This window comes from Mus pahari, chromosome 14 (genome assembly GCF_900095145.1).
Source record: "Mus pahari chromosome 14, PAHARI_EIJ_v1.1, whole genome shotgun sequence".
Classification (NCBI taxonomy): domain Eukaryota; kingdom Metazoa; phylum Chordata; class Mammalia; order Rodentia; family Muridae; genus Mus; species Mus pahari.
In genome coordinates, this window is record NC_034603.1 from 68,709,012 (window position 1) to 68,732,855 (window position 23,844).

General features: G+C 50.3%; 3 protein-coding genes and 1 long non-coding RNA gene across 6 annotated transcripts in view; 3 read left to right on the forward strand and 1 right to left on the reverse strand.

Moving 5' to 3' along the window:
• Nucleotides 1–5,297: 5,297 nt before the first annotated feature.
• On the forward strand, nt 5,298–7,524 carry Ramp2 (receptor activity modifying protein 2). Its single transcript, XM_021213552.2, has 4 exons — nt 5,298–5,830; nt 6,311–6,424; nt 6,863–6,965; nt 7,088–7,524. Exons 1-4 carry the CDS (start codon nt 5,704–5,706, stop codon nt 7,341–7,343), a joined length of 600 nt encoding a protein of 199 aa, XP_021069211.1. The 5' UTR covers nt 5,298–5,703; the 3' UTR covers nt 7,344–7,524.
• A 4,808-nt stretch (nt 7,525–12,332) lies between these two features.
• Vps25 (vacuolar protein sorting 25 homolog) lies at nt 12,333–17,797 on the forward strand. Of its 2 annotated transcripts, none has more exons than XM_021212608.2 (6): nt 12,333–12,427; nt 12,638–12,783; nt 13,587–13,640; nt 14,557–14,645; nt 15,422–15,497; nt 17,162–17,797. In XM_021212608.2, exons 1-6 carry the CDS (start codon nt 12,375–12,377, stop codon nt 17,272–17,274), a joined length of 531 nt encoding a protein of 176 aa, XP_021068267.1. In that variant the 5' UTR covers nt 12,333–12,374; the 3' UTR covers nt 17,275–17,797. The 2 variants fall into 2 exon arrangements, with proteins under 2 accessions (XP_021068267.1, XP_021068268.1); XM_021212609.2 differs by lacking the exon at nt 17,162–17,797 and adding an exon at nt 16,170–16,521.
• Nucleotides 17,798–18,795: 998 nt separating this feature from the next.
• The window catches only part of Wnk4 (WNK lysine deficient protein kinase 4), a 17,504-nt gene continuing 12,455 nt past the window's right edge, over nt 18,796–23,844 (forward strand). Inside the window, exons 1-6 of one of the 2 annotated variants that reach the window (XM_021211863.1) lie at nt 18,796–19,503; nt 20,978–21,150; nt 22,035–22,255; nt 22,535–22,692; nt 23,306–23,394; nt 23,473–23,689. In XM_021211863.1, the coding sequence (XP_021067522.1) occupies nt 18,895–19,503; nt 20,978–21,150; nt 22,035–22,255; nt 22,535–22,692; nt 23,306–23,394; nt 23,473–23,689 (1,467 nt within the window). In that variant the 5' untranslated portion in view covers nt 18,796–18,894. The remainder of the gene's footprint in view (nt 19,504–20,977; nt 21,151–22,034; nt 22,256–22,534; nt 22,693–23,305; nt 23,395–23,472; nt 23,690–23,844) is intronic. The other variant, XM_029546423.1, reaches the window with a different exon arrangement.
• LOC110331362 overlaps nt 22,994–23,844 on the reverse strand; it is a 2,026-nt gene continuing 1,175 nt past the window's right edge. The window contains exon 2 of the long non-coding RNA XR_002381010.1: nt 22,994–23,723. This is a non-coding gene — a long non-coding RNA (uncharacterized LOC110331362). The remainder of the gene's footprint in view (nt 23,724–23,844) is intronic.

Genomic DNA, 23,844 nt, shown 5'->3' on the forward strand with positions numbered 1-23,844 from the left:
TGGTTCTGAGCCACCATGTGGTTGCTGGGATTTGAACTCTGGACCTTCGGAAGAGCAGTCGGGTGCTCTTACCCACTGAGCCATCTCTCCAGCCCCCCTCACTTGATTCTTAAGTCCTGACTTCCTGTCCTCTCTGCCCAGTTATAGGCCCCAGCCATTTATTGACCAGTCAGGGACTAGGAGGGAGAACTCTGTACAGTACATAGGTTAATACAGTGCTCCAAGATCAGGTTACAGCCCAGACAGGGGCCCAGAACTCGGCTTCTAAATACGTAGCACACAAGACTAAACCCAACACTAGGCTAGCCTTGGCTAGAGACTGAGACCTTCTCTCAGACAACAGACAAAGCCAAACAAAACAAAGTTGTATATGTGCGTGTGAGGTTTTTATTCCATTTTATTTACTTATTTTGTACGCATGAGTGTATGTGCATGTACTCGGCATGTCAGTTCTCTCCTCCCACCATGTAGGACCCAAGGATTGAACCCAGATCATTAGGTTTGGCGGAAGTGCCCTGACCTGCTGACTTGCCAAGCCATCTCTCATCACCTCCACTAAGTACATAATTAATAGCAGAAATGAGATTGGAAAGGAAGAGTAATAACCCTTAGGGAGAAAAACAAAGAAGGTCTGTGACAGTGGCAAAGCCAGCTAGGCCCCTCATGAAGCTTGTGCTGCTTCCAGTTGTCATGAGACATAGCTTCTTGCAAGAGGAAGCTGAGGTGTAAAGTCGCCCCCCCCTGCCCCGTCTGCCTCAGAGGACCCTCCCCTTCCCAAGGGACCCTTAGTTACCAGGATGCACCCAAGGACTCAGTGAAAATATCTGTTGTCATGGTTTGGAATATGCTTAGCCCAGGGGGTGGCACTATTCGGGGGTGTGGCATTATTGGAGTAGATGTGCCACTGTGAGTGTGGGCTTTAAGACCCTCATTCTAGCTGCTTGGTAGTCAGTATTTTGCTAGCAGCCTTCAGATGAAGATGTAGAACTCTCACCACCTCCTGCACCATGCATGTCTGGATGCTGCCATGCTCTTACCTTGATGATAATGGACTGAACCAGTAAGCCAGCCCCAATTAAATGTCCTTATAATAAGAGTTGCCTTGAGCCGGGCAGTGGTGGCTCACACCTTTAATCCCAGCACTTGGGAGGCAAAGGCAGATGGATTTCTGAGTTCGAGGCCAATCTAGTCTACATGTAGAGTGAGTTCCATGACAGCCAGGGCTACACAGAGTAACCCTGTCTCAAAAACAAAAACAAAAACAAAAAACAAACAAACAAACAAAAAACAAAAAAAAAAAATAGAGTTGCTTTGGTCACGATGCCTGTTCACAGCAGTGAAACCCTAACTAAGAGAACATCCAAATACCCAACTGCTGTGGGAAAATGGGAGAAGCAAAATCAATAGGCAAGAAAGCTCCCAGATTCTGCCCTGCTCCCAAGTTGAGGAATGACTATTGCTTCTTGTTTTTTTGAGACAGGATCCCAATGGGTAATCCCAGCTGGCTGGGAACTTGCTTTATAGACCAGGTTGGCCTTGAACTCTCAAGAGATCCACCTGCCTCTGCCTCTGAAATGCTGGGATTAAATATCTGTGTCACCACACCTCACCAGGAGTGATTTTAATAGGCTGCCCTTTGTGGCAAGGTAAACATGGAGATTCCTCAAAGAAATCAAATTAAAAAGTGACTACCATATAATCCAGCTTTCGCACTCTGGGGAATAGCCCAGAAGATCCTGTCACATTAGCCCAGTCATATTTGCACATACATGTTTATTGCTACACTGCTCACAACAGCCAAGAATTGGAACCAGCTTTGGTTTTCAGCATAAACAAAATTTTAAAAGTGACATAAGTATTGGCAAGACGGTAAAGCCCTTGCTATACAACCCTGGCTGCCTGACTTCGATCTCCTGAACCCAAGACAAGGCATAAAGAGAGAACTGTCTTCTGGCTTCCACATGTGCATGGTGGGAGGGATGTGTCTATATCCCCCACCTACCCAATAATATAATAAAGGAAAGGAAATGTCATGTCACAGCAGCTCCCGAGTGACACCATATCTCTAAAACAGCAACAAAACCAACAATAAAATAGAAGAAAAAAATACTATACAGGGGAAGTTTTATTTGATAAAAAAGATAGATAAATAAAAATCTCGTGTGCCGGGAGTGGTGGTGTACGCCTTTAATCCCAGCACTCGGGAGGCAGAGGCAGGCAGATTTCTGAGTTCGAGGCCAGCCTGGTCTACAAAGTGAGTTCCAGGACAGCTTCTATACAGAGAAACCCTGTCTTGAAAAACCAAACCAAAACAAAACAAAACAAAAAACAAAAAAAAACAAAAAACAAAAAAACAAAAAACCTCAGCCGGGCGTGGTGGTGCACGCCTTTAATCCCAGCACTCGGGAGGCAGAGGCAGGCGGATTTCTGAGTTCGAGGCCAGCCTGGTCTACAAAGTGAGTTCCAGGACAGCCAGGGCTATACAGAGAAACCCTGTCTCGAAAAACCTAAAAAAAAAAAAAAAAAACCTCATGTCATTTTCAGGAAAGTAGAAGGAACCAGAGATCATCATGTCAACCAAAATAAGCCAGGCTCAAAAGACACAAAAGACAAATATCGCATGTATTCTCTCAACCTTAGTATCTAGATTCTCACACACACACACACACACACACACACACACACACACACACAGAGACAGAGACACAGAGAGACAGAGAGAGACAGAGAGAAGAGGGAGGCAGAGGATGGAGAGCAGGGGGTTCGTGAAATGAGAAGGAAGACTTACTTTTCTATTGCTGTGATAAAACACAAAACAAAAGTGAACTGTGGAGATATCTTAATTTCTGAATGTCAGCGAGATATGACAGGTGATAAACATCTGCTTTCCCAAACACATTAAATGCTTACATCTAGAAAAACCCCAAAACGTCCTTTGGAGGGTCAACATCACGATGCAGATTTAACTCCAAGTCCCAGTGAAAAATTGCTCTTAATACCAAGCTACCTGTATTTTTACCCCTTTAGTTCTACAACCATTTTACTAAAGAAGATGCTGAGGTCCAATGACAGGAAAATGATATGTCCAAGATTCCTCAGAGAGATAGAGGCTGGACCTGGTCAGTGTCTGCCTCCGAATTTGGTGGTTTTATCCATTAGACGAGCTATCCCATTTAAAACCACATTTGCTTTCGTCACCTTTAACCTTGACCTGGACAGCATCCAACACACAGCAGGCTCTGGTCCCATGCGGTGGAAATCCCTTCTTTCTGCTTTCTGCTTCTCCTTTCTCACCTCTCAATCTTTCTTTCTTTCCTCCTGTCTTCCCCTCAATCTCATGGCCCAGACACTTCCTCCTTGGCCAAGTTCCCTTCTTGAAAAGGGCGATCCCGGGCTGGGAAGGAGCTCAGTGGATGGAGAGCTTACCCAGCAAGCTTGAGGCCCTGGATTTTATCCTCTGCACAGCATCAACTGGATGTGTCTGTGAACACTTGTAATCCCAATACTCAGAAAGTGGAGCAGGTAGATAGGAACTCGAGGTCTTCCTTGGCTGTGTTGTAGCTTTAGGAGATACTGCTCCAGAAGGAAGAAAGGAAGGAAGGAAGGAAGGAAGGAAGGAAGGAAGGAAGGAAGGAAGGAAGAAAAGAAAGAAGGAAGAAGGAGGAAGGAAGAAAAGCAAGCAAGCTAGGGAGATCACTTAATGGTTAAGAGCATTTTCTGCTCTTGCACAGGAAGGAGTTCCCAGCATTCATATCAGGTGGCTCACATTCCCTTGCAACTTCAGCTCCAGAGGACCCCTGTACTCTACTCTGGCTTCTTCAGGCATCTGCACACACACACAGAGACATACATTAGAAAGTATTTAAGGGCTGGTGAGATGGCTCAGTGGGTAAGAGCACCCGACTGCTCTTCCGAAGGTCCGGAGTTCAAATCCCAGCAACCACATGGTGGCTCATAACCATCTGTAACAAGATCTGACGCCCTCTTCTGGAGTGTCTGAAGACAGCTACAGTATACTTACATATAATAAATAAATAAATCTTTAAAAAAAAAAAAAGAAAGTATTTAAACTGTAAAGAATAAAAGGACAATTCTTTGAAGACTGCTTCCATTCTTGGTCCCCAGTTTGAACTGGCTCTGAGGCTACCTGGCTCTTGCACCTCTGATCCTTACCAACAGAACTTTGAGGTGTTCAAAGGGCCACCCCCAACCCCTTATAGCTGCCTGTAATTAATTCCAGCTGCCTGTGGCCAGCTGGAAGTCCTGCAATGCTCCCCCCCCCCAGGGGAGACCATAAAAGATAACTTTGGTGGACAGGAATCAGTAAACTGGGACAACAGCAACAGCTGAGTTCAAGGGTCAATGTCTGGGAGTAATTGGGAAAGTTTTGCGCTGACAGCTATGTGCCTGGATTTGAAAAGTGTTGCCAAACAAGCCCCTGGGCTAATTCAGGCTAATGGCTGGCTGGCCCAATATACAGCAACAGCTGAGTTGTGATAGCTGGCGCGCAGGGTGGGGTGGGGGTGGGGGGTCCCTGGAGGCCCAGACTGAGCCTTTGGGGCTTCCCAGTAAAATGTGACCTTAGCCAAGTCACTCAGGAAAGGAAAAAAGAGAACTGGCCTCTGTGAAGTTAAGTGTAGTCTCTTTCCACGAAGGAGATTCCTCCAGAGCAGGAGGAGAACAAGGTCCTAACAGTGCATGAGAAAACAACTGTCGACTCCAAGGCTGTAAAGCTGGGGAAGGTAGATTTGGGAACAGAACTTTTCAGTTCGAGTCTTGGGGTCTCTCCATGAGCTTTAGCAGCCTCCTCCTCTATAAAATAGGTGATGGTGATAATATGCTAATAGACTTGCTTGCCTTGGGCTGAGGTTCCACCCCAAAGCAGCAGCGGCAGTAGCCGCTGCCAGCTGCTGCTGCCACCACCGCCACCACAATAACTCACCTCAAACACTAAGGAGCGCATTGGAAGGTCTAGTATCTCCCTTTGCTCTAGCAACCTGGCTAGCCATTTTCCTGGAAATGTAGTCAACTTACTTTTTGCACTCCAATATAAATAGAAATATCCAATATTTGTGGGTAAAGGACTCAGAGTTTACATTGAAGGGGGTTATTTAGACTTTAACTCCTCCCTACCCTGCTTCTCAGACCTTCTCCCTTTCTCAGTAGAGCCAGGCCCCTCTCCTATCCGGATTTTGGCAGACATCAGTGGGTGTTCCCTGGGAAAAGAAAGTGGGGCGGGCGCAGCTCTTGACGCCGCTTCCCCCAAACTCCCCTGCCTCAGATACCCAGGCATCGGAGGCCTTAGGAGCTCCCAACCGCCTCCTTCTTCCCCAGGTCTGGGACAGCAGCTGGTCCCCACCCCTCCGGTGCGAGAAGGAGTGAGCGACTGGAATCCTTCGACTGATGCTGGGAGACTTGAGCTAGTCCGGGGCGGGAAGTGGATCGCGGTTCACGGGGTACAGGGGGAGCTGTCCAACCCCGAAGCCCAAGCTGGAAGCGAGAGTGGGCCAGGGCGCTCCGGGCCGAGAGAGGCGCGGGTGCGGCAGTGACTCCCCCTGCAGCCCGCCCCCCACGTGGCCGCCGCCGTGCCAGCCCCTCCGAGGAAGCGGCGCAGCTTCCTGCGGCTCGGGCCGGGGATATAGGCGCCCCCGCCCGGGCCAGCTCAGCTCCGCTGCCCCTCCTCGCCATCTCGTCCAAGGCGTGATGGCCCCACTCCGGGTAGAGCGCGCCCCGGGTGGATCTCGGCTCGGTGTGACCCGCGCCCAGCGGCCGGCAGCGTTGTGCCTCCCTCCTCTGTTGATGCTGCTGCTGCTGCTGCTGCTGCTGGGCGGTGAGCGCCGCGTCGGGCCCGGGTGGGAGATGTGGGAGGTCCGCGAAGGGAAGGGGCCTGGGCCATCGAGGCCAGCACCGGACCACCCTGCGAGCACCAACCGACGTGCGGAGCAGCTCTGAATTGCAGATGGGTCCTGAACACATCTCTGAGTTGGCACAGGCCGGCTACTTCCCACGTATGCTGCTTCCTACTTAAAAGCTGGGGTGCCTGCCCAGACCCGACGGAGAGATCTTAGGAGGTTCAGGACTGATAAAGAGGGAGGGGGCTTGGGACCAGGGTGTGATTGGGACACAGCTGGTACCAGCCGCTCCCTTCCCTCATTAGGATAATCCCATGGGGGAGGTGGGAAAATTATTCCTCTTTATGTTCCAAAGCAGTGCTGACTTCCCAGGGCCTTGGTCACCACCCATAAACCGGCACCACTGTTCAGACCTCTCCCTACATCATCCCAGCCTTCCCGTTCATTTCTTTATACAGCTGTCTCAACCTCTCCGGAGTCCCTGAACCAATCTTTCCCAGAGAACCTGAATCTATCTTCTCCGGAGTCCCTGAATCAATCTCATCCCACTGAGGACAGCCTTGTGTCAAAAGGTGAGTGCCTAAGCCTGTGGGAGAATGACCTAGAAGGATAAACCCAGCCCAGGGGAGGAGTCCTTTCACAAGACAACTGGAGGACCAAATGATGCCCTCTAACCTCCCTGGTGTCTCTTGGGGTTCCTATGGTCTTTCTCCTATCACAGACCAGTGTCTTGCCCCAGTTAGGTAAGAAGGGCAAGACTGGGTGTATGTGGATGTGCCTTCGGGCTAGGAAAGGAAATACTATGCACATGATTGCCATTTCAGGATCCCTGAGCCCCTGAGTCCTGAGAGAGAACGCTCCCCTCCCTCCAGTCACAAGTGTCCAACTAGGGAACTTTTCAGAGGGATTCCCTTCTCCGAAGGCAGAGGACTGTACTTGGGAAATACCTGGATCAGAAGGCTTGGAGGGAGGCCAGGGGTGTGGTCATTGTGAAGCTTATGTCCCCACAGGGAAGATGGAAGACTACGAAACAAATGTCCTACCTTGCTGGTATTATTACAAGAGTGGCATGGACTCTGTCAAGGACTGGTGCAACTGGACTTTGATTAGCAGGTAGGGGCAGTGTAGAAGGATGGCTCAGGCCAGCAGTTGGACCTGTTCCTCATGGGCAGGGACATCCTTCTCCCTGTGCCCATCCGTTCGTTCCCTCACTCAAATCCCCTACTGCTCCCCAGGTATTACAGCAACCTGCAGTACTGCTTGGAGTACGAGGCAGACAAGTTTGGGTTGGGCTTCCCAAATCCCTTGGCAGAAAGCATCATCCTTGAGGCTCACACGATACACTTTGCCAACTGCTCCCTGGTGCAGCCCACCTTCTCTGATCCCCCAGAGGATGTGCTCCTGGCCATGATCATAGCCCCCATCTGCCTCATCCCGTTCCTTGTTACTCTTGTCGTGTGGAGGAGTAAAGACAGCGATGCCCAGGCCTAGGATCCATTTCTCAGCAGCCATCTTTCCCCCTTTCCCCTGCTGGAACCAGGAATCGCTCCGCCCCTCCCTACCCACTTACTCTCATTCTTCCCACAGACCTGTGGATTGGTGGAAATGGCAGCAAAGGGGACTCACGACACAATGTCTGTAGTCTTTAAAATAAAGTTATGTTTTTGTACAATATTGCCTTCCTAGTAGGGTCTGTGTGGATGACAGTCCTCCAGGGCATCATTACTGGGCAACAGAGCTTGGAGAATCTAGACGGCCCTGCTTTTGAGTTCATTTCACTGCCCTCCAACTCCACTTGAAGGCCATGTTCCTATACTCTTTCCTCCCAGGGAGAGGCCTTTCCTGCGGCTATCCAAACCCAGCTCCAGGAAATGAGCAGGAAGAGACTCCCTTCCGGCCTGGACAGCAGCTGGGGGCCTGTAGTTGGGAAGGTGTGGGAGGAGGGGCAAGAAAGCTCTTCAATAACTCCTGCAAGGAAAAAAGGCTACAGGAGCACAGCGTTGACCTTTCGTCGTGCCTCGGTTTACTCTAGAGCCAGAAAGAAGAAATATGATTACCAACAGGAATTAGTCCATACGTATCTCAGGCTTGAGGCCCAAAGCAACGGGGCGGGGGTTGGGGTTGGGGTTGGGGTGGTGGTTCCTTTACAGGATTCTACTGTTTCCCCTGTGTTCCTGGCCTTTAGCCTACATTGTATAAGAGACCCATCATGGCCACACACTGCCCCCTGGTGTCCACTAAGACCAACAACAAGACAATGTATAAAATCTGGAAGAAGCATCAGGCTGAGAAACAATGGAGGGAGGCGGGTGTTCAGAAGAGTTATCTCTGTCACAACCTAGTTCTTAGCCAGGCCCTTCTGTAAGCTTCTTGAGAAATATGGATACAATATTCTATTAACACATCTACGTCTCTGAAACTCACCATTTCTGTGTATGAACAGCGTTTCCCAGACAGGAAAGATCAGTTTCCCTCACGAGGAAATCTCTCTGACCCAATCCTTCCTGGGCTACACTTGCCAGGTCCCCCCAAACACAGGCAAAGCAGCTTTGCTTTCCGTGAAAACACCCGATTATCCTTTGCAGCACTCTTAGCCTCCTTAGAGGCGTCTGTTCTCCCTGCCGAAATATCTGTTTCCCAAAATGTCTATCTCCTGGAACATGCTTATCTGTTTTGTAGATGATATACCTGAGTTGCTTGGAACCTTCCTATTTGTTGACAAAGATATACTCCTCCCAGGCCACATCTGTCACCAAAGGACTTTTTTTTTTTTTTGTTTTGTTTTTTTGTTTTTTTTTTTTTTGAGACAAGGTTTCTCTGTGTAGCCCTGGCTGTCCTGGAACTCAGAGATCTGCCTGTGTCTGCCTCACGAGGGCTGGGGTTACATGCATGTGCCACCACCAACAAGTAATCTATATATGGTTTCCCTGACTGTCCTGGAACTCACTCTGTAGACCAGGCTGGCCTCAAATTCAGAGATCCACCTGTGTCTGCCTCCCGGTGCTGGGATTAAAAGTGAGCACAGCCACTGCCCAGCAACCTTAGCATATTTTAAATTTTCAGCTTAGATAAATATTTGCTCTATTTCCATGAATGTACATGTGTCCTTATTCGTTTTACTAATATACCCCAGGGATCTGCTGGTGTAAAAGACTGTGTACAGCAGGGTGTTGGGAAAGGCAAGTTAGAACAACTCTGGCTCAATTCTACCCTCGATGGCTTTCATCCCCTGAGAAACTTGACATATACAAATAAGAGGGGCTGGCTCAGTGGTTAAGAACATTGACTGCTCTTCCAGAGGTCCTGAGTTCAAATCCCAGCACCCACATGGTGGCTCACAACCATCTGTAATAGGATCAGATGCCCTCTTCTGGTGTGTCTGAAGACAGCTACAGTGTACTAATATACATAAAATAGAAAAAAAATCTTTAAAAAGAAACAAATAAATAAGAAATCAGAATGGATGGTGGCAGTTATGCAAGGGAAACAGCCCAAATTAATATCCACGTGCAAAGGGGGGAGGGAGGGAGGGAATCATGTGTGGACGAGATGATCACAGGAATATGCTATTAGCCTTTCTGTAGGTTGTGATAAAATACTAGCCAGAAGCAACTTAAAGGAGCAAAGTTTTATTTATTTATTTTTTGCTTAATGTTCCAGAGCATAGCTATTGGGTTTCATTGTTTCTGGGGCCATGGTGAGGCAAGAACGTCGTGGCAGGAAGCGTGGTGTGGCCAAACAAAAGCCTCATGGCAACTGAAAAGCATAACCTGGCAGAGGCTAGGGACAAGGTATACCTTTTAGGGCAGGCCCCTGGTAACCTATTACTTCCCACCAGTCTCTAACTCCCTATAGTCCACTTGGCTCTAGATTCGTTAATGAATTACCTCTTGGTAAAGTTAGATTCCTCAGGATCTGAGCACCCGAACCATAGCAAACATAGCTGGGGTCTAAGCCTTCAACATATAAACCTTCAGAGAGACATTTCCTATTCAAACCATAACTTGGAGTCAGAAGAGGGTGACCGCAGAGTTGGTCCAGGGCAAGGCCTCAGGTGGAAAGTATTTCCCTGGAGCAGACACTGTGAATGAGCGTGGATTAGGAAGTCATTGTGGACCCCAGGAGTAAAGCCCGGCTTTGTGGCTCACACCTTTGACCCCAGTACTCAGGGAGCAGAGGTAGGTGGATCTCTGAGTTTGAGGTCACCCTGATCTGTGTAGCCAGGTTGACATAGTGAGATCCTGTCTCAAACAACATCGACAAAGTTATCCAGGAGTGAGAAAATCAAGACTTAGCCAAACTGATGAGCGGGGAGGCAAACCTAATTATAAGTAGGAGTTATGATTAAAATCAATGAAGGGAATCTATAGGAACATCCATCATGAGGGGGTAAAGGAGAGGTTTTAGAGATAAGTTAGACTTTGAACTTCAGAACTGACCTAAGGGGGGAAATGGAGGGGGCTGAAAAGATAGCTCATAGGTTAAGATCAGTCACTGCTCTTACAAAGGACCAAAGTTCTATTCCAAATATCCATGTCAGGCAACTCACAACCACCTGTAATTCCAGTTCCAGATAATCCTCTTCTTGTCTTCATGGGCACTTGCATAAATGCATATATACATATAAATAAAAAGAAATTAATACCTTCTTTAAAAAGAAAGAAAGGGGGGCTGGAGAGATGGCTCAGTGGTTAAGAGCACTCACTGACTGCTCTTCCAGAGGTCCTGAGTTTAATTCCCAGCAACCACATGGTGGCTCAGAACCATCTGTAATGGGATCTGATGCCCTCTTCTGGTGTGTCTGAAGACAGCTACAGTGTACTCATATACCTAAAATAAATAGATATATCTTTTTAAAAAAACAGACCATGGACATGACACACATATGTAATCTCAGTTCTCAGAAGGTTGAGGCAGTAGGATTAAAGGTTGAGCTCTGGGATAAAGGGTGTGCTCAGCTAACATTACTTTTTTTTTCTTTTAAGATTTATTTGTTTATATATATATATATATATATATATATATATATATATATATATATGAGTACACTGTAGCTGTACAAATGGTTCTGAGCCTTCATGTGGTTGTTGGGAATTGAATTTTTTAGGACCTCTGCTCACTCCAGTCAACTCTGCTCGCCCAGTCCCTGCTTGCTCTGGCCCAAAGATTTATTTATTATTTTAAATAAATACACTGTAGGTATCTTCAGACACCCCAGAAGAGGGAGTCAGATCTCATTATGGGTGATTGTGAGCCACCTTGTGGTTGCTGGGATTTGAACTCAGGACCTTCGGAAGAGCAATCAGTGCTCTTACCCACTGAGCCATCTTGCCAGCCCTAACATTCCTTTTAAATAGAAATAAACTGAGCTACAGAGAAAGGGAGGGAGGCATGATGATAGTGATGTCCGGAAGGAAATTGAAAAAGAGAGGCAACACGTTACCATCTTGTAAAGGAAGAATGGCAGTTTTGAGTTCAAAAGGAAAAGGAAGAAAAATGGGGAGCAGCTTTGGAGCTATGAATTAAACATCGTGACAGAGAGAGATTAAGGGATTCTCATAATCATTCTGCAGGGAACAGAAAGATAGACACAGGCGGACTATCTTGAATGAGGATAACAGGGAATCAATGAAACAGCCCAGCTTCCCCTCTCTGTTTAAAGGTTGAGCATCTCCTAGCCGCTCAAGGTCAGCCTTCTTTTCAATACACCTTTTGTTTAGCTCTCTTATCCCTCAAATGGGTTCATATTGCATGTCAGGTCAGAAGACTCCCAAACTTGTATTTCTAGATCCAACAAGGCTCCCCTGAGAATCCAGTAGTGAGATTACAGCGAGCCCGGGACTCAGTAAACACGTTCTGGTCTTCAGCAATTTTCCACAGCTCAGCAGTGGAAGTACTGTTGGGAGAATGGAAACAGTAATTCTGGTTTGGGAACTGACCGGTAGTTTAGGCAGGCAAAGGGATAGATCTGACTAGTGTAAGTTGGGTATGAGTCAGATGGAGCCAAAGGGATTCTAAGTCTGGGGTCTAGAAAGGAAGAGGTTAAGAGCTAAATGTTAGTTTTGATTCTTTGAAAAAATCAAAAAGTTTTGAATCTTTGAAAATCGCGTATAGTGATGCAAACCACACAATATGCTCCCATGGTCCTACATGAAATGTAAGAGTGAAGTCAGCCTGGGTGGGGACGCAGGAGATTTTGGAATCATGAGGTTAAATTGATTGGCAATCGACACGAAGGTAAAGACGCCTCCAGATGTGGATTCTAACTTGCGTTCGGCTGACCTCGCAATTTGCAGAGGGAAACGTAGTCTATTTAAACGAGAAGACCAGAACTCTTTCTGCGCTTCATGTTGAAGTTTTCCTTTAGACAGCAGCAGATTGACTGGTGACAAGGACCGCTCCCGTCCCACGGCGGCGCCTCTGGAGAGGAGTCCGGAACCTTTCTGCTGTGCTGTCAGCCCGGACATGCTGAGGCGGAGACCGGAAGCCCCTTGTCGGTTCCGGGTTTTCTGGGCTACTACGATGGCGATGAGTTTCGAGTGGCCGTGGCAGTACCGCTTCCCGCCCTTCTTTACGTGAGGCTCAGACCCTGAGAAGCCCAGCGTAGCTCCCTCCCGTCCCCGGGGCCCAGGGCTCAGCCCTGATGATTCACTTGGGGTTCCGGGGGAGACGGGAGCCACCGGCCGCCTTGCGTCCAGCCAGCCCATCACTGTGTCCCCTAACGTGCTGCTAGGCTAGTGCTCTTCCACGCTCTAATTCCGCGTCCCGCTCCCTTCGCCTGGCAGGTTACAGCCGAACGTGGACACCCGGCAGAAGCAGCTGGCCGCCTGGTGCTCTCTGGTTCTGTCCTTCTGCCGCCTGCACAAACAGTCCAGCATGACGGTGATGGAAGCCCAGGAGAGCCCGCTCTTCAACAACGTCAAGCTACAGCGTATCCTCCCTCAGGCTCTTCCATAGCCCACACACGAGCGCGCGCGCGCACACACACACACACACACACACACACACACGCACTCCCACACTTTTCTACGTGCCCAGACTGCATCTCCCCACCTCCCTTTACCCACAGTAGGCAGGCTTCTGTTCAAACTGGACTTGGGAAACAGCTAAACCACATGGCAGACAATCCTTTTATATGCACTTCTGCAGGCAGTGCAGGCTCCCTTTCCCCTAGTGAATGAGTGCTGGGGTCTTCAAGTCCCAAGCTTTACAAACTGGACCCTTTAAAACTATTTGAATCTCCTCTCTGTGAGCCTCAAATCCCAAACCATCTTTAATAACTTTTTGACTTGCCCCACCTCTCCCAGGAAGTGAGGGTCATTTATTTCTGCTCTCTGATTCATAGGTAAAATTTGTGGAGAAAAAGGCAGAGAATGAAGTAAAGGGTAACACCCTTTATTTTCTAAAACACTTGCCTCTTTTCTTTTTTTGAGATCTGATCTCAATAGTCTAGCCCAGCCTTGGACTGGTGATTCTCCTGTGTCCATCCCATAAAAGCTGGTATTACAGGCCTGTAACACACTTTGCTAGTTCTTCCTTCTAACTGGAAGCTTGTTTGTTTTTTTACCTCCCTTTCCAGAATATTGAGGAAATGCAAACATATCTTCTTCAAAAATTGCATGTATGTATGGCAGGGAAAGGAGGGGGCTAGATGATTCTTCATTGTGGGCCGAACTTCGAAAATTTTTTATTTAACCTAATTTAAATGTAGGCCATCCCTTAACCTTAAATCAGGGAAACTTCCTGTGGAGTCAATTCAGATTGTATTAGAAGAACTGAGAAAGAAAGGTGGGTTCAGTTCCTCAGATGCCTGTTTGTTTGTTTGTTTAAAAGATATATTTATTTCATGTATATGAGTACACCATTGCTCTCTTAAGACACACACCAGAAGAGGGCGTCAGATCTCATTACAAATGGTTGTGAGTCACCATGTGGTTGCTGGGAATTGAACTCAGAATCTTTGGAAGAGCAGTGAGTGAGTGCTCTTAACCACTGCGCCATCTCTCCAAGCCCCCTGCTCCCCACCCCCAGACAGGGTTTCTCTGTGTAGCCCTGTCTGTCCTGGAACTCACTCTTTAGACCAGGCTAGCCTCAAACTCAGAAATCCACCTGTCTCTGCCTCCCAAGCGCTGGGATTAAAGGCGTGCGCCACCGCCCGGCTTTTGTTGCTTTTCAATACTGTTTTTTACATGTCCTGTGGTATTTGCCTTGTATGTCTGTATGAAGGTTTTGGATCCCCTGGAACTAGAGTTACAGACAGTTGTAAGCTACCATGTGGGTGCTGGGAATTGAAGCTGGGTCCTCTGGAAAAACAGTGTTCTTAACCACGGAGCCATCTCTCCAGCCCCTCCCCCTCCTTTTTTCTCACTTGGAATCTTTTTTCCTGAGGGCACAGCAAGGCAACTTTTCCTTTTAGTGACTTTTTTTTTTTTTTTTTTTTTGTCTCCCCCAGCTTGAAGCCTCAAGTATTCTGAGATGGCCTAGTTCTCCCTCCACCCCCACCCCTTAGTATACAGAATTAAAATCCCTCTCTGGCCTAAGAAAGATAGACTAAGGAGAACAGGATGCCTTATAAGTAAGAATAGTAAAACTCCTATTGTATCTCTTGTTCTGAAAGCAGAGGCTCGTCCACTCTGCCGGGTGTTGGTAGTTGCCTCTGTGCCTTTTTTAGAGCACGATGCTCTCATAAGTATCTGTTTTACAGGGAACCTCGAGTGGTTGGATAAGAATAAGTCTAGCTTCCTGATCATGTGGCGGAGGCCAGAAGAATGGGGGAAACTCATTTACCAATGGGTGAGGCCATCCTGCTAAACACTAGGCAATGACCCATGGCAAAGAAGAACTGTTGCCTGTGCCCAACAGATAGCTGGTGTCCTAAGATGCAGACCTGGCAAAGTGGGGAGTGGGCGAGAGTGGAAGCATGGGCCTCGCTGGCAACCATCCTTCAGTGATGCAATGTCTCTCCTGCACAGAATCTCTCTTTCTTTGACTGTAGGAGGCCAGAGGCTACGTGAGGCCATGTTTGGATAGAATGCAGCCCTGGGAGCCATGAGTGCTATTGTTGGCTGGAGCCTCTGGCCACAGGAGATAAATGGGGAAAGGAAGGGAGAGAAAAAAAAAAAAACCTGGGTTCCCTCTCCCTCCCACTGTGCGTTCATGGCGTTGTCCACATGAATGCACCTTCTGAACTAGTGCGGGTGTGAGCACAGAATACTCTGTCCCTCAGATTCCTACTCACCACCAGCTCCAAACATTCCCGAGGGGGGGGGGGGAAGCATCAACAGCCTAAATATAACAAATACACACCGCCCATTCCTGAACAGAAAATAACCAGGATGAGAGGTCACTTTTCAGACACGTGAACGGCTGTGGTTTCGTGGTTCCGAATGTGTGTACACACATACAAATATAGCACCTGTAGGGTTTACAGACTTAGGACACTGCAGAGGTCACAGTCCTCGTTTGGGTATAGGTACCATTCCTGGAGGGGAAAAAAAAGGCAGAGCTGAAGTTTACCCTCTCTTAAGAGACTCTTGGTCCTTGCTCAGCCTCGTTTTCTGTGCCCTCAGGTCTCCAGGAGTGGGCAGAATAACTCTGTGTTCACTCTATATGAACTGACCAGTGGGGACGACACGGAGGGTGAAGGTAACGCCTTTTTCTTCTTCCATTTCTCTCTGTAGCTCTGGCTGTGTAAACCAGGCAGGCCTTGAACTAAGAGATCTGCCTGCCTCTGCCTTTGCCTCCCAGGTTCTGAGATGAAAGGTGTGTGCCACCACCTCCCGACCAGTATTGGCTTAATGCTTCTTCAGACTAACCATTTCTGTCTCTGAATAGTTCCATAATGCAAAAGTCTTAAGGTTTTTTTGTTGTTGTTGTTGTTGTTGTTTTTGTTTTTGTTTTTTTGGTTTTTTTTTGCTTTTCTTGAGATTTACTTTGTTATGTGTGTGAGTGTTTACCTGAATATACTACATAATGCCTGGTGCCCATAGAGGCCAGAAGGGGTCATTGGATGAATCCTTTAGAACTATCATGAGCTGTCATGTAGGTGCAGAGAATCGAACCCTTTACCTCCTTAAGAGCAGCAAGTATTCTTAACTGCTGATCCATTTCTCCGCTCATCTAAACATTTCATACCACTTGAATTCACAAACAGAACCACTCTTTGTTGGTGTGAATGTTTGTGTATTTTATAAGATTTTTCAGGGAAATGTTCAGAATTGTTGCTGTAGAAGCCAGTTGAGGAACCAGCGTAGGGGATTAAGCTCGGAATCTCATTCCTTGCTGACTCAAGCTCTCTTTCACTGTTCCTTCTTACAGAGAGCTCAAGATTTGTGGGTGTCAGCTGAAGATATTGGGCCAACACCCCCAGCCCCACCCCCAACCCATTTAAAAACTTTGGGTTTATGCCAGGCAAGGATTTGTATGGCCTTTGATTTTTGCATAGAGTAAACACCTCCTTAGCTCTTTTTTTCCTGTGACTCTTTATTCTGATCCCCAGGATCACTAAAGATTTCAGTCTTTGCCAGGGTAAGGGGGGTTGGGGGTTCCTGCCAGGCTGTGACTGCTCCAGCACTTTATACCTCTTGGCTGTCTCCCCTCCCCTGCAGGCCTCTGCTTGCTGTTCCCACCAGCAAGCACCCCATGAGTTCAGCACTACAGCCTGGCCCAGCCCACCACTCAGCCTGTGCAAAGCTGGAGGCTTCCCCAGAATGCTCACTCCCTGACTTGAGCTGGGCTCCCTCGGGGTGAAGTGAGCAAGCCTGTCAAGGCTTGTCTGCTGCCTCTTACATCTCCCAAGAGTATCATCCCATATCTCTGGTCTAGATACTCCGCTGGCCCTTGGTGTCCTTACAATTAGGAAAGGATAGGCATTAGCTCTGAACTTCAGCAGTCTCCTGGCTACGGGGTACCAACCACGCCTGTATTTATTAAGGCAGATCCGCCTGATTTGTACAGGGTCCCTGTGCAGTGCATGGACACTGGCTTAGGTCTGATTACCAGGGTTACTTTGTGGTCCTAACGGCAAAAGGTATCCCTGGCACATCAGATATTTGATGGGAACAAAGGGAAAGAAGGCTCGGGGGCAGGTCATTCAGAATTGGGGAGGGTGAAGTAAGCCTGATCCATTTCATGCTGGCCCAGGCTGCCTTCTTCTCCGAACTCCCCAGGAATGCCCAGGCATTGTGAGGTACAGCTGCAGCAGTGCAGACACTATACAAATAGGCCATCCTGGCTTTGGAAGGTCTCAGCTTCTAGCTCAGCCACAGTGAGAACTGAGTATCCCTGACTGAGCATCTCTTCCTGTCTAGAGTTCCATGGGCTGGATGAGGCGACCCTGCTGCGCGCTCTACAGGCCCTACAGCAAGAGCACAAGGCTGAGATTATCACTGTCAGCGATGGCCGAGGAGTCAAGTTCTTCTAGCAGAGACCTGGCTCCTTTACTTCTTACCTTCCACCTTTCCAGGGCTTTCAAAAGGAGGCAGACCTAGTGTCCCCACAGACTGGATCTGTCACTCCGCCAGACTCAAAGGGCTCAAGTCCTAAAAGCTCAGACTTAGGGATGTTCCCACGTAACCCATTATTTCTGTCCCTGGGATAGGGCAAGCCCACAGTGCCACGGAGAAAGGATGCGTTTCCTGCCCTACCTCCTTTCCCATCCTATACTGTCCCCGAGCCAGGGTTTATAAACCTGACACTTTACACGTGTTCTCACACACAAGTACACACCCACCTACATGCGCCTGCACCAGCTTCTTTCTCCTCCTCCCACTCCTTCAGCTGCTGTTGCCTCCCTTCTCAGGCTGGTGCTGGATCCTCCCGAGGGATGGGGGAAGCCCTGGCTGCAGGCAGCCGTCCAGGCAATATGAAGATAGGAAGCCCCAGAAGGGGCCCGGCGGTGAGAGGCGGGCCCACTCTGATTTATGATATTAAAATCTCTACTCCCACTGTCGGCCTGTTACTGCTGCTGAACTGGGGCTAGGGAAGGCGGTGCACAGTTCCACCTGACTGAGTTCCAGCCAAGGAAAAAGAAGAATCCTTTGGCCTTTGTACAGAAAGGCCTGGGGGGGGGGGGGCTCCGGAGAGCCTGTGGTTTGCCTTGTGTGCTGGGTGGGTCCTGTGGAGGAGTGCGGGTGGGACACAGCTTGGGGACAGGCTGCTTGCTCTCTAAATTGGAGTCACTTAATTGCTCCCCCATGGAAGTCCTGAACTATTCTGAAGCCCCTCCCTCCACCCATGATGGTCTGGGTGGGGTAGCTGTGGCCAAGGGGAGCTGGTGGGGGGGTAAACCGGATGTGGACTTTGGTTTATTGAAGACTTTGGCAAACACAAGGGGAGGAAAGAGAGCCCACAGCAAAAACAGTCTTTCTGGCCAGGGCCAGGCTCAGGCCAAAGTGGGGTGGAGTTGATGGGTGACAAGCTCTTGGTGGGGAGGGGCTTGACTGGAGTAGCCACAACCCATCCTTGTGCAGACCAGGGGCCTAGCAGAGCCAAGAAAACCATACCTTTCCCACACCGATGTTAGGCCTGGAGCTACTACTCCTGATTAGGACCGGGTAGTGCGCCTTATCAAGGGTGCGCAGGCTGGTGGTGCCCCTCCCCCTCGCTGAGGCATAGGAGCAGCGGTCACTTTTCATCTCCTGTCCCAGTGTTCTCCAACTCCCCCACCCCAAACGTGTTTGCCCTCTCCTGGTGCGGGAGCCTACCCGCTGCTGCCTCCCACTCACTCAGCTCTTGCCGAGAAGAAGGTTTAAAGGCGGGGACTCTGGAAAGCAGGGCAGCCGGGGGGCTAAGCAGCGGTCGAGATGAGGGGCAGTACCCCAGCTCCACACGCCAGGCTCACAAGGGGTGGCCCTGGGGGGTGAGGACCGGTCTAGGCTGGGGGCGGGTCGTGGGGCGGAGCTGGGGGCGGGTCGCGGGGCAGGCCAGTCGGGGGCTGGGGCCCCAGCAGCTCAGCCGGAGCGCGGCGTACCCAGCCGGTCCGCCTGTCAGGCTGCCGCCTCCAGCCGCCTGGCTTTCCGTTCTGCGGCTCCTGGCCCTTCCCATGCTAGCACCTCGAAACACGGAGACCGGGGTCCCCATGTCCCAAACCGAGGCTGACCTGGCTCTGCGGCCATCTCCGGCTCTCACCTCTACCGGGCCGACCCGCCTGGGGCCACCTCCTCGCCGAGTGCGCCGCTTCTCTGGGAAGGCTGAGCCTCGGCAGCGCTCTTCGAGACCTAGCCGCCGCAGCTCAGTCGATCTGGGACTGCTGAGCTCCTGGTCTCATCCAGCCTCACTCCTTCCTGAACCCCCGGATCCTCCGGACTCCGCTGGCCCCACGAGGAGCCCACCTTCAAGCTCTAAAGAACCCCCCGAGGGCACATGGACCGGGGCAGCCCCCGTGAAGGCTGTGGACTCTGCATGTCCTGAGCTTACGGGATCTTCAGGAGGTCCAGGATCCCGGGAGCCACCGAGAGTTCCAGATGCTGCAGCCCGTGAACGGCGGCGGGAGCAGGAAGAAAAAGAGGACACAGAAACCCAGGCTGTGGCAACGTCTCCGGACGGCCGATACCTCAAGTTTGACATTGAGATTGGAAGAGGTTCCTTCAAGACCGTGTATCGAGGGCTAGACACCGACACCACGGTAGAGGTGGCCTGGTGTGAGCTGCAGGTGCGGCTGGGCATCCCCTCGGTGGTGCCACGGGATGGGGCCTTTGGGGGTCTTAGGTTGGGGAAACGGGAGGACAACATCACAGGAAGGATCACTTTTTTTGTCAGCTGTCCAAGCGCTCTTGCTTTCCTTGCCGGCATGATTTTACTGACTCTGGGTGGTTTCAGGAGAAACTGAGCCAGGTGGTATATAGTGGCTGCCAATGAACATAGACAACTTTCAGACCTCTATATAAACCTGAGGGTTGAAAAATGGGTGAACAGCGGGTAGCCCCCCAGTCTCTCCTGCCCCTTCCACTCTTGCTCCTTCAAGTTCTGACACTTTCCTCTGTGACTCTGGACCTCCTCTTCCTCCTCCTCCTCCTCCTCCTCCTCCTCCTCCTCCTCCTCCTCCTCCTCCTCCTCCTCCTCCTCCTCCTCCTCCTCCTCCTCCTCCTCCTTTCTCCTCCTCCTCCCTCTTTACAAACTTAGAGACCGCGGTATATGGGAGTTCAGGAGCTGAGGACAAGGCCCTCTCCACCTCCAGAAAGATTTAGGGTAGTTGTGGCAGAAGGGGGTTCTCCAAGCCCTTTCTGGAGCTGTCAACTTTACAGACTTCTCAACAGTTTCAAGGAGCGGGACAGGACGCTCTAGTCCTAGCTGGAGTCCGGTTTCTCATCTCTATGCATACCTGGGGTCTCCCTTTCCATTGCCAAAGGAACTGAGCCCTTTCAACTTTTAGACTTCAGGAGGATGTGGATTGGCTGTTTCTTCCTCCCGGGGCTCCCACTCTAAGTGAGTGGTCCTGGAAAATTTTAGGGTACAAAACCAGGAGGAAGGCTCCTTCCACTTAGATCCTGGCATAGGGTTCTCTCCTAGCGACTGCTAGTGCTGCGCTGCGCCCCAGGCTCTAAGCCCCGCCTGGAAAATCAGCCAGACTCGGGGGAGGGGGAGGGAGAGGGAGGGAAGAGGGGTGGGGCAGCTCCAGCCATGGGGGGTGGCCTCCTGGCCCTGGATCTTTTCTTTCTTGGTATCTTCCTCTAACTCTGTCTAGATTCTGCAGTTCCTAATTTTTAGGGCCAACCTCTTGATGGCCCCAATTCCCTGCTCCAGGTCTGCCTGCTGCCTGCCAGCTGCCACCCCCCCCACACACACACCCTCACCCCACCCCGCCCCTTCCACAGTCGGCTCTGGAGGCCACAAAGGCGCTATTGAGTGCATAACTCCCAGACCTGGTTGCATAAAGGCGCTTGTGTCCAGCAGGGGGTCCGGAGTGCTGCCCCAGGCCCAGAGTGGATGCATTTTAGAGCAATAAGAAAGGACCAGCCAAAAGTTGGGGGTCTACAGCCCTTCTGGCTGGCGGTCTCACCAACCATACCCCAGCTGTATGCTCCTGCCCTTATTTCTTCCCCCCAGCTCTACCCCAGGTGTCCCATGCTCTTCTTGGGGTGTGTGTGTCTGGAACTGATGTGACCCCCCGTCACCCCATCCCACAGACCCGGAAACTCTCTCGGGCCGAACGGCAGCGTTTCTCCGAGGAAGTTGAGATGCTCAAGGGGCTACAGCACCCCAACATCGTCCGCTTCTATGACTCCTGGAAGTCGGTGCTGAGGGGCCAGGTTTGCATCGTGCTGGTCACAGAACTCATGACCTCGGGCACGCTCAAGACGTGAGCTCTGGCCTGGGTGGGAGGGGTGGTGGTGGATAGAACGTCACTCCGAGGCTCTGGGAACTTCTCCCAAGTCACTTCAAACTTCCAGACTTGAAACCAGGCTCTCTCCCTCTTACCAGTCTGGGTGAATGTCAATGTACACCGAGCATACAGGTCAAAACTTTAGGTGTCTTCACCGCACCCTCATTCTCAACAGTGGTGTCTCAAAACTCCTCCCACTGGGTTCCCCCCCCCCATCTTTGCCTCCACCTTGCTGTTCCCCCCACTGTCACCCTTCCAACTCCCAGCAGCCCTCCTAAAGGACCCTTCCCAATCTGCACTCCCTTTCAAGTTCTACTATCTTCCTGCAAACCAGGGGAGACCTGACCCTTTTAAACCTCTTCAAGATTTCCCACTGCCCTGCGGGTAAAGTCCGTTCAGTCCCTCAGACACACTCTCCTCTTGAGCAGAAGTTACAGACAAATCCAATTCTCAGTGATTCCTCCCATTCTGAACTGTCACTCCTGTGGCTCTCCAGCCTGGAAAGTCTCCCTCTCTCCCTCCCCGTTTTCACCCTTGAACTTGTATTCCTTCAACACAAAAGTTAGTCCTTCCCCACGCTGCGGACCATTAGTCATTCCTTCCGGCGCTCCCACAGCACTGTCCTTGGCTGCAGCCCTATCTGCGAATTTACCATCAGAATCATTTTGTAACCTGTTTATTGCACTCATTGACTCAGTTTCTTTCCGGCCCAGTGGGGTCTAAATTAAAATAATGCTGGCAGAGGAGGCAGAGGTGGTAGAGTGGTACCCGCTCACTGTCCGGCAAGGATGGGTTAGGAGGGAATTTTCCAGTCCCGATAGATATCCCTGCCCTGACCACGGTTACACACCCTCTCCCAGGTACCTGAGGCGGTTCCGCGAAATGAAGCCCCGAGTCCTTCAGCGCTGGAGTCGCCAGATCCTACGGGGACTTCATTTCCTTCATTCTCGAGTGCCCCCCATCCTGCACCGAGATCTCAAGTGTGATAACGTCTTCATTACTGGCCCTTCAGGCTCTGTCAAAATCGGAGATCTCGGACTGGCCACGCTCAAGCGCGCCTCCTTTGCCAAGAGCGTCATTGGTGCGTTTCTCCAGCAGGACCCTTGCTTCTGCTACCTCCCTTGCATAAGAAAAAAGCATGGGACCCCTCACACTGCTCCAGCAGAGCTACCGCTCTAGGGAGACCCATTTTTCCTGCCCCCGACACAGGCTTTGGGCAAGAGTTGGTCACCAACACTCCAGAACTCCTGGGGTTGCTCTTGGGCTATTAAGGCTCCCCCCNCCCCCCCCCCCGTGATATACCCAAGTGAAGAGAGGAGACCAGGAGGAAGAAGCCTAATTCTTTCTGTGGGTCCAATAGGGACCCCGGAATTCATGGCCCCTGAGATGTACGAGGAAAAGTACGACGAGGCTGTGGATGTGTACGCCTTTGGCATGTGTATGCTGGAGATGGCTACGTCTGAGTATCCCTACTCTGAGTGTCAGAACGCAGCACAAATCTACCGCAAGGTCACTTCGGTGAGAAGGGTGGGGTTTGGGGATCCCCAGTGACCCTCCCACTCTTCTACCCTTTAACTAGTCTGTATGTAGCTAGTACCCTTTATATGCTCATATATTAATATATAACATTAGCACATATTATATTAACATATCTATTAAGAGTATATACTATATATTGTACATATATTAAATTATGTATATATGTGTACACACACACACACACACATATATATATATAAAACCAGTCCACGAGGCCAGACAGAAAGATGCCCTGGGGAAACAGAAATGTATTGTATGCACATAAGCCCTTCACACAAGCTGGAAAGAATCTGTTTAATCCCAAGAGTTTACAGATAATTTCACATCCAATCTCAGTAGATTTTTCTAGTTGCCCGGCTAGGTGAGCCAAGCAAACGTTTTACCCTGCGCTTTACAAATGAGAGAACAAGCAGCTGGCAGTCTTGGTCAAGGTCACACCAACAATATGCGGAGGGAATGGGATCGGAAATCGAGTCTTTCAGTACCAGCATCCTCCCCCAACCTCCCCCAGGCCTTGGCGCCTGCCTGCACTGCAAACTTGCTGAGAGGGGGTCGCAGGCAACCCGAGGCCTCATGAGATCCCTTCTCTCAGGGCACAAAGCCCAACAGCTTCTACAAGGTGAAGATGCCAGAGGTGAAGGAGATCATTGAAGGCTGCATCCGCACGGATAAGAATGAGAGGTGGGGTCCGGGGCAGAGACGGGATGGAGATGATGGGGCAGTGGCAGCGGTCTCCGCTCACTGTCCGGCGGTTCCCAGGTTCACCATCCAGGATCTCCTGGCCCACGCGTTCTTCCGCGAGGAACGAGGTGTGCACGTGGAGCTGGCAGAGGAAGATGATGGAGAGAAGCCGGGCCTCAAGCTCTGGCTGCGCATGGAGGATGCGCGGCGTGGGGGGCGCCCACGAGACAACCAGGCCATCGAGTTCCTGTTCCAGCTTGGCCGGGACGCTGCGGAGGAGGTGGCTCAGGAGATGGTGAGGAGAGTATAGATAGATAGACCCTGCTTTGCTTGAGTGTGTAAAAGGTTCAGCCAGCCGGGGCGTGGTGGCGCACGCCTTTAATCCCAGCACTCGGGAGGCAGAGGCAGGCGGATTTCTGAGTTCAAGGCCAGCCTGGTCTACAAAATGAG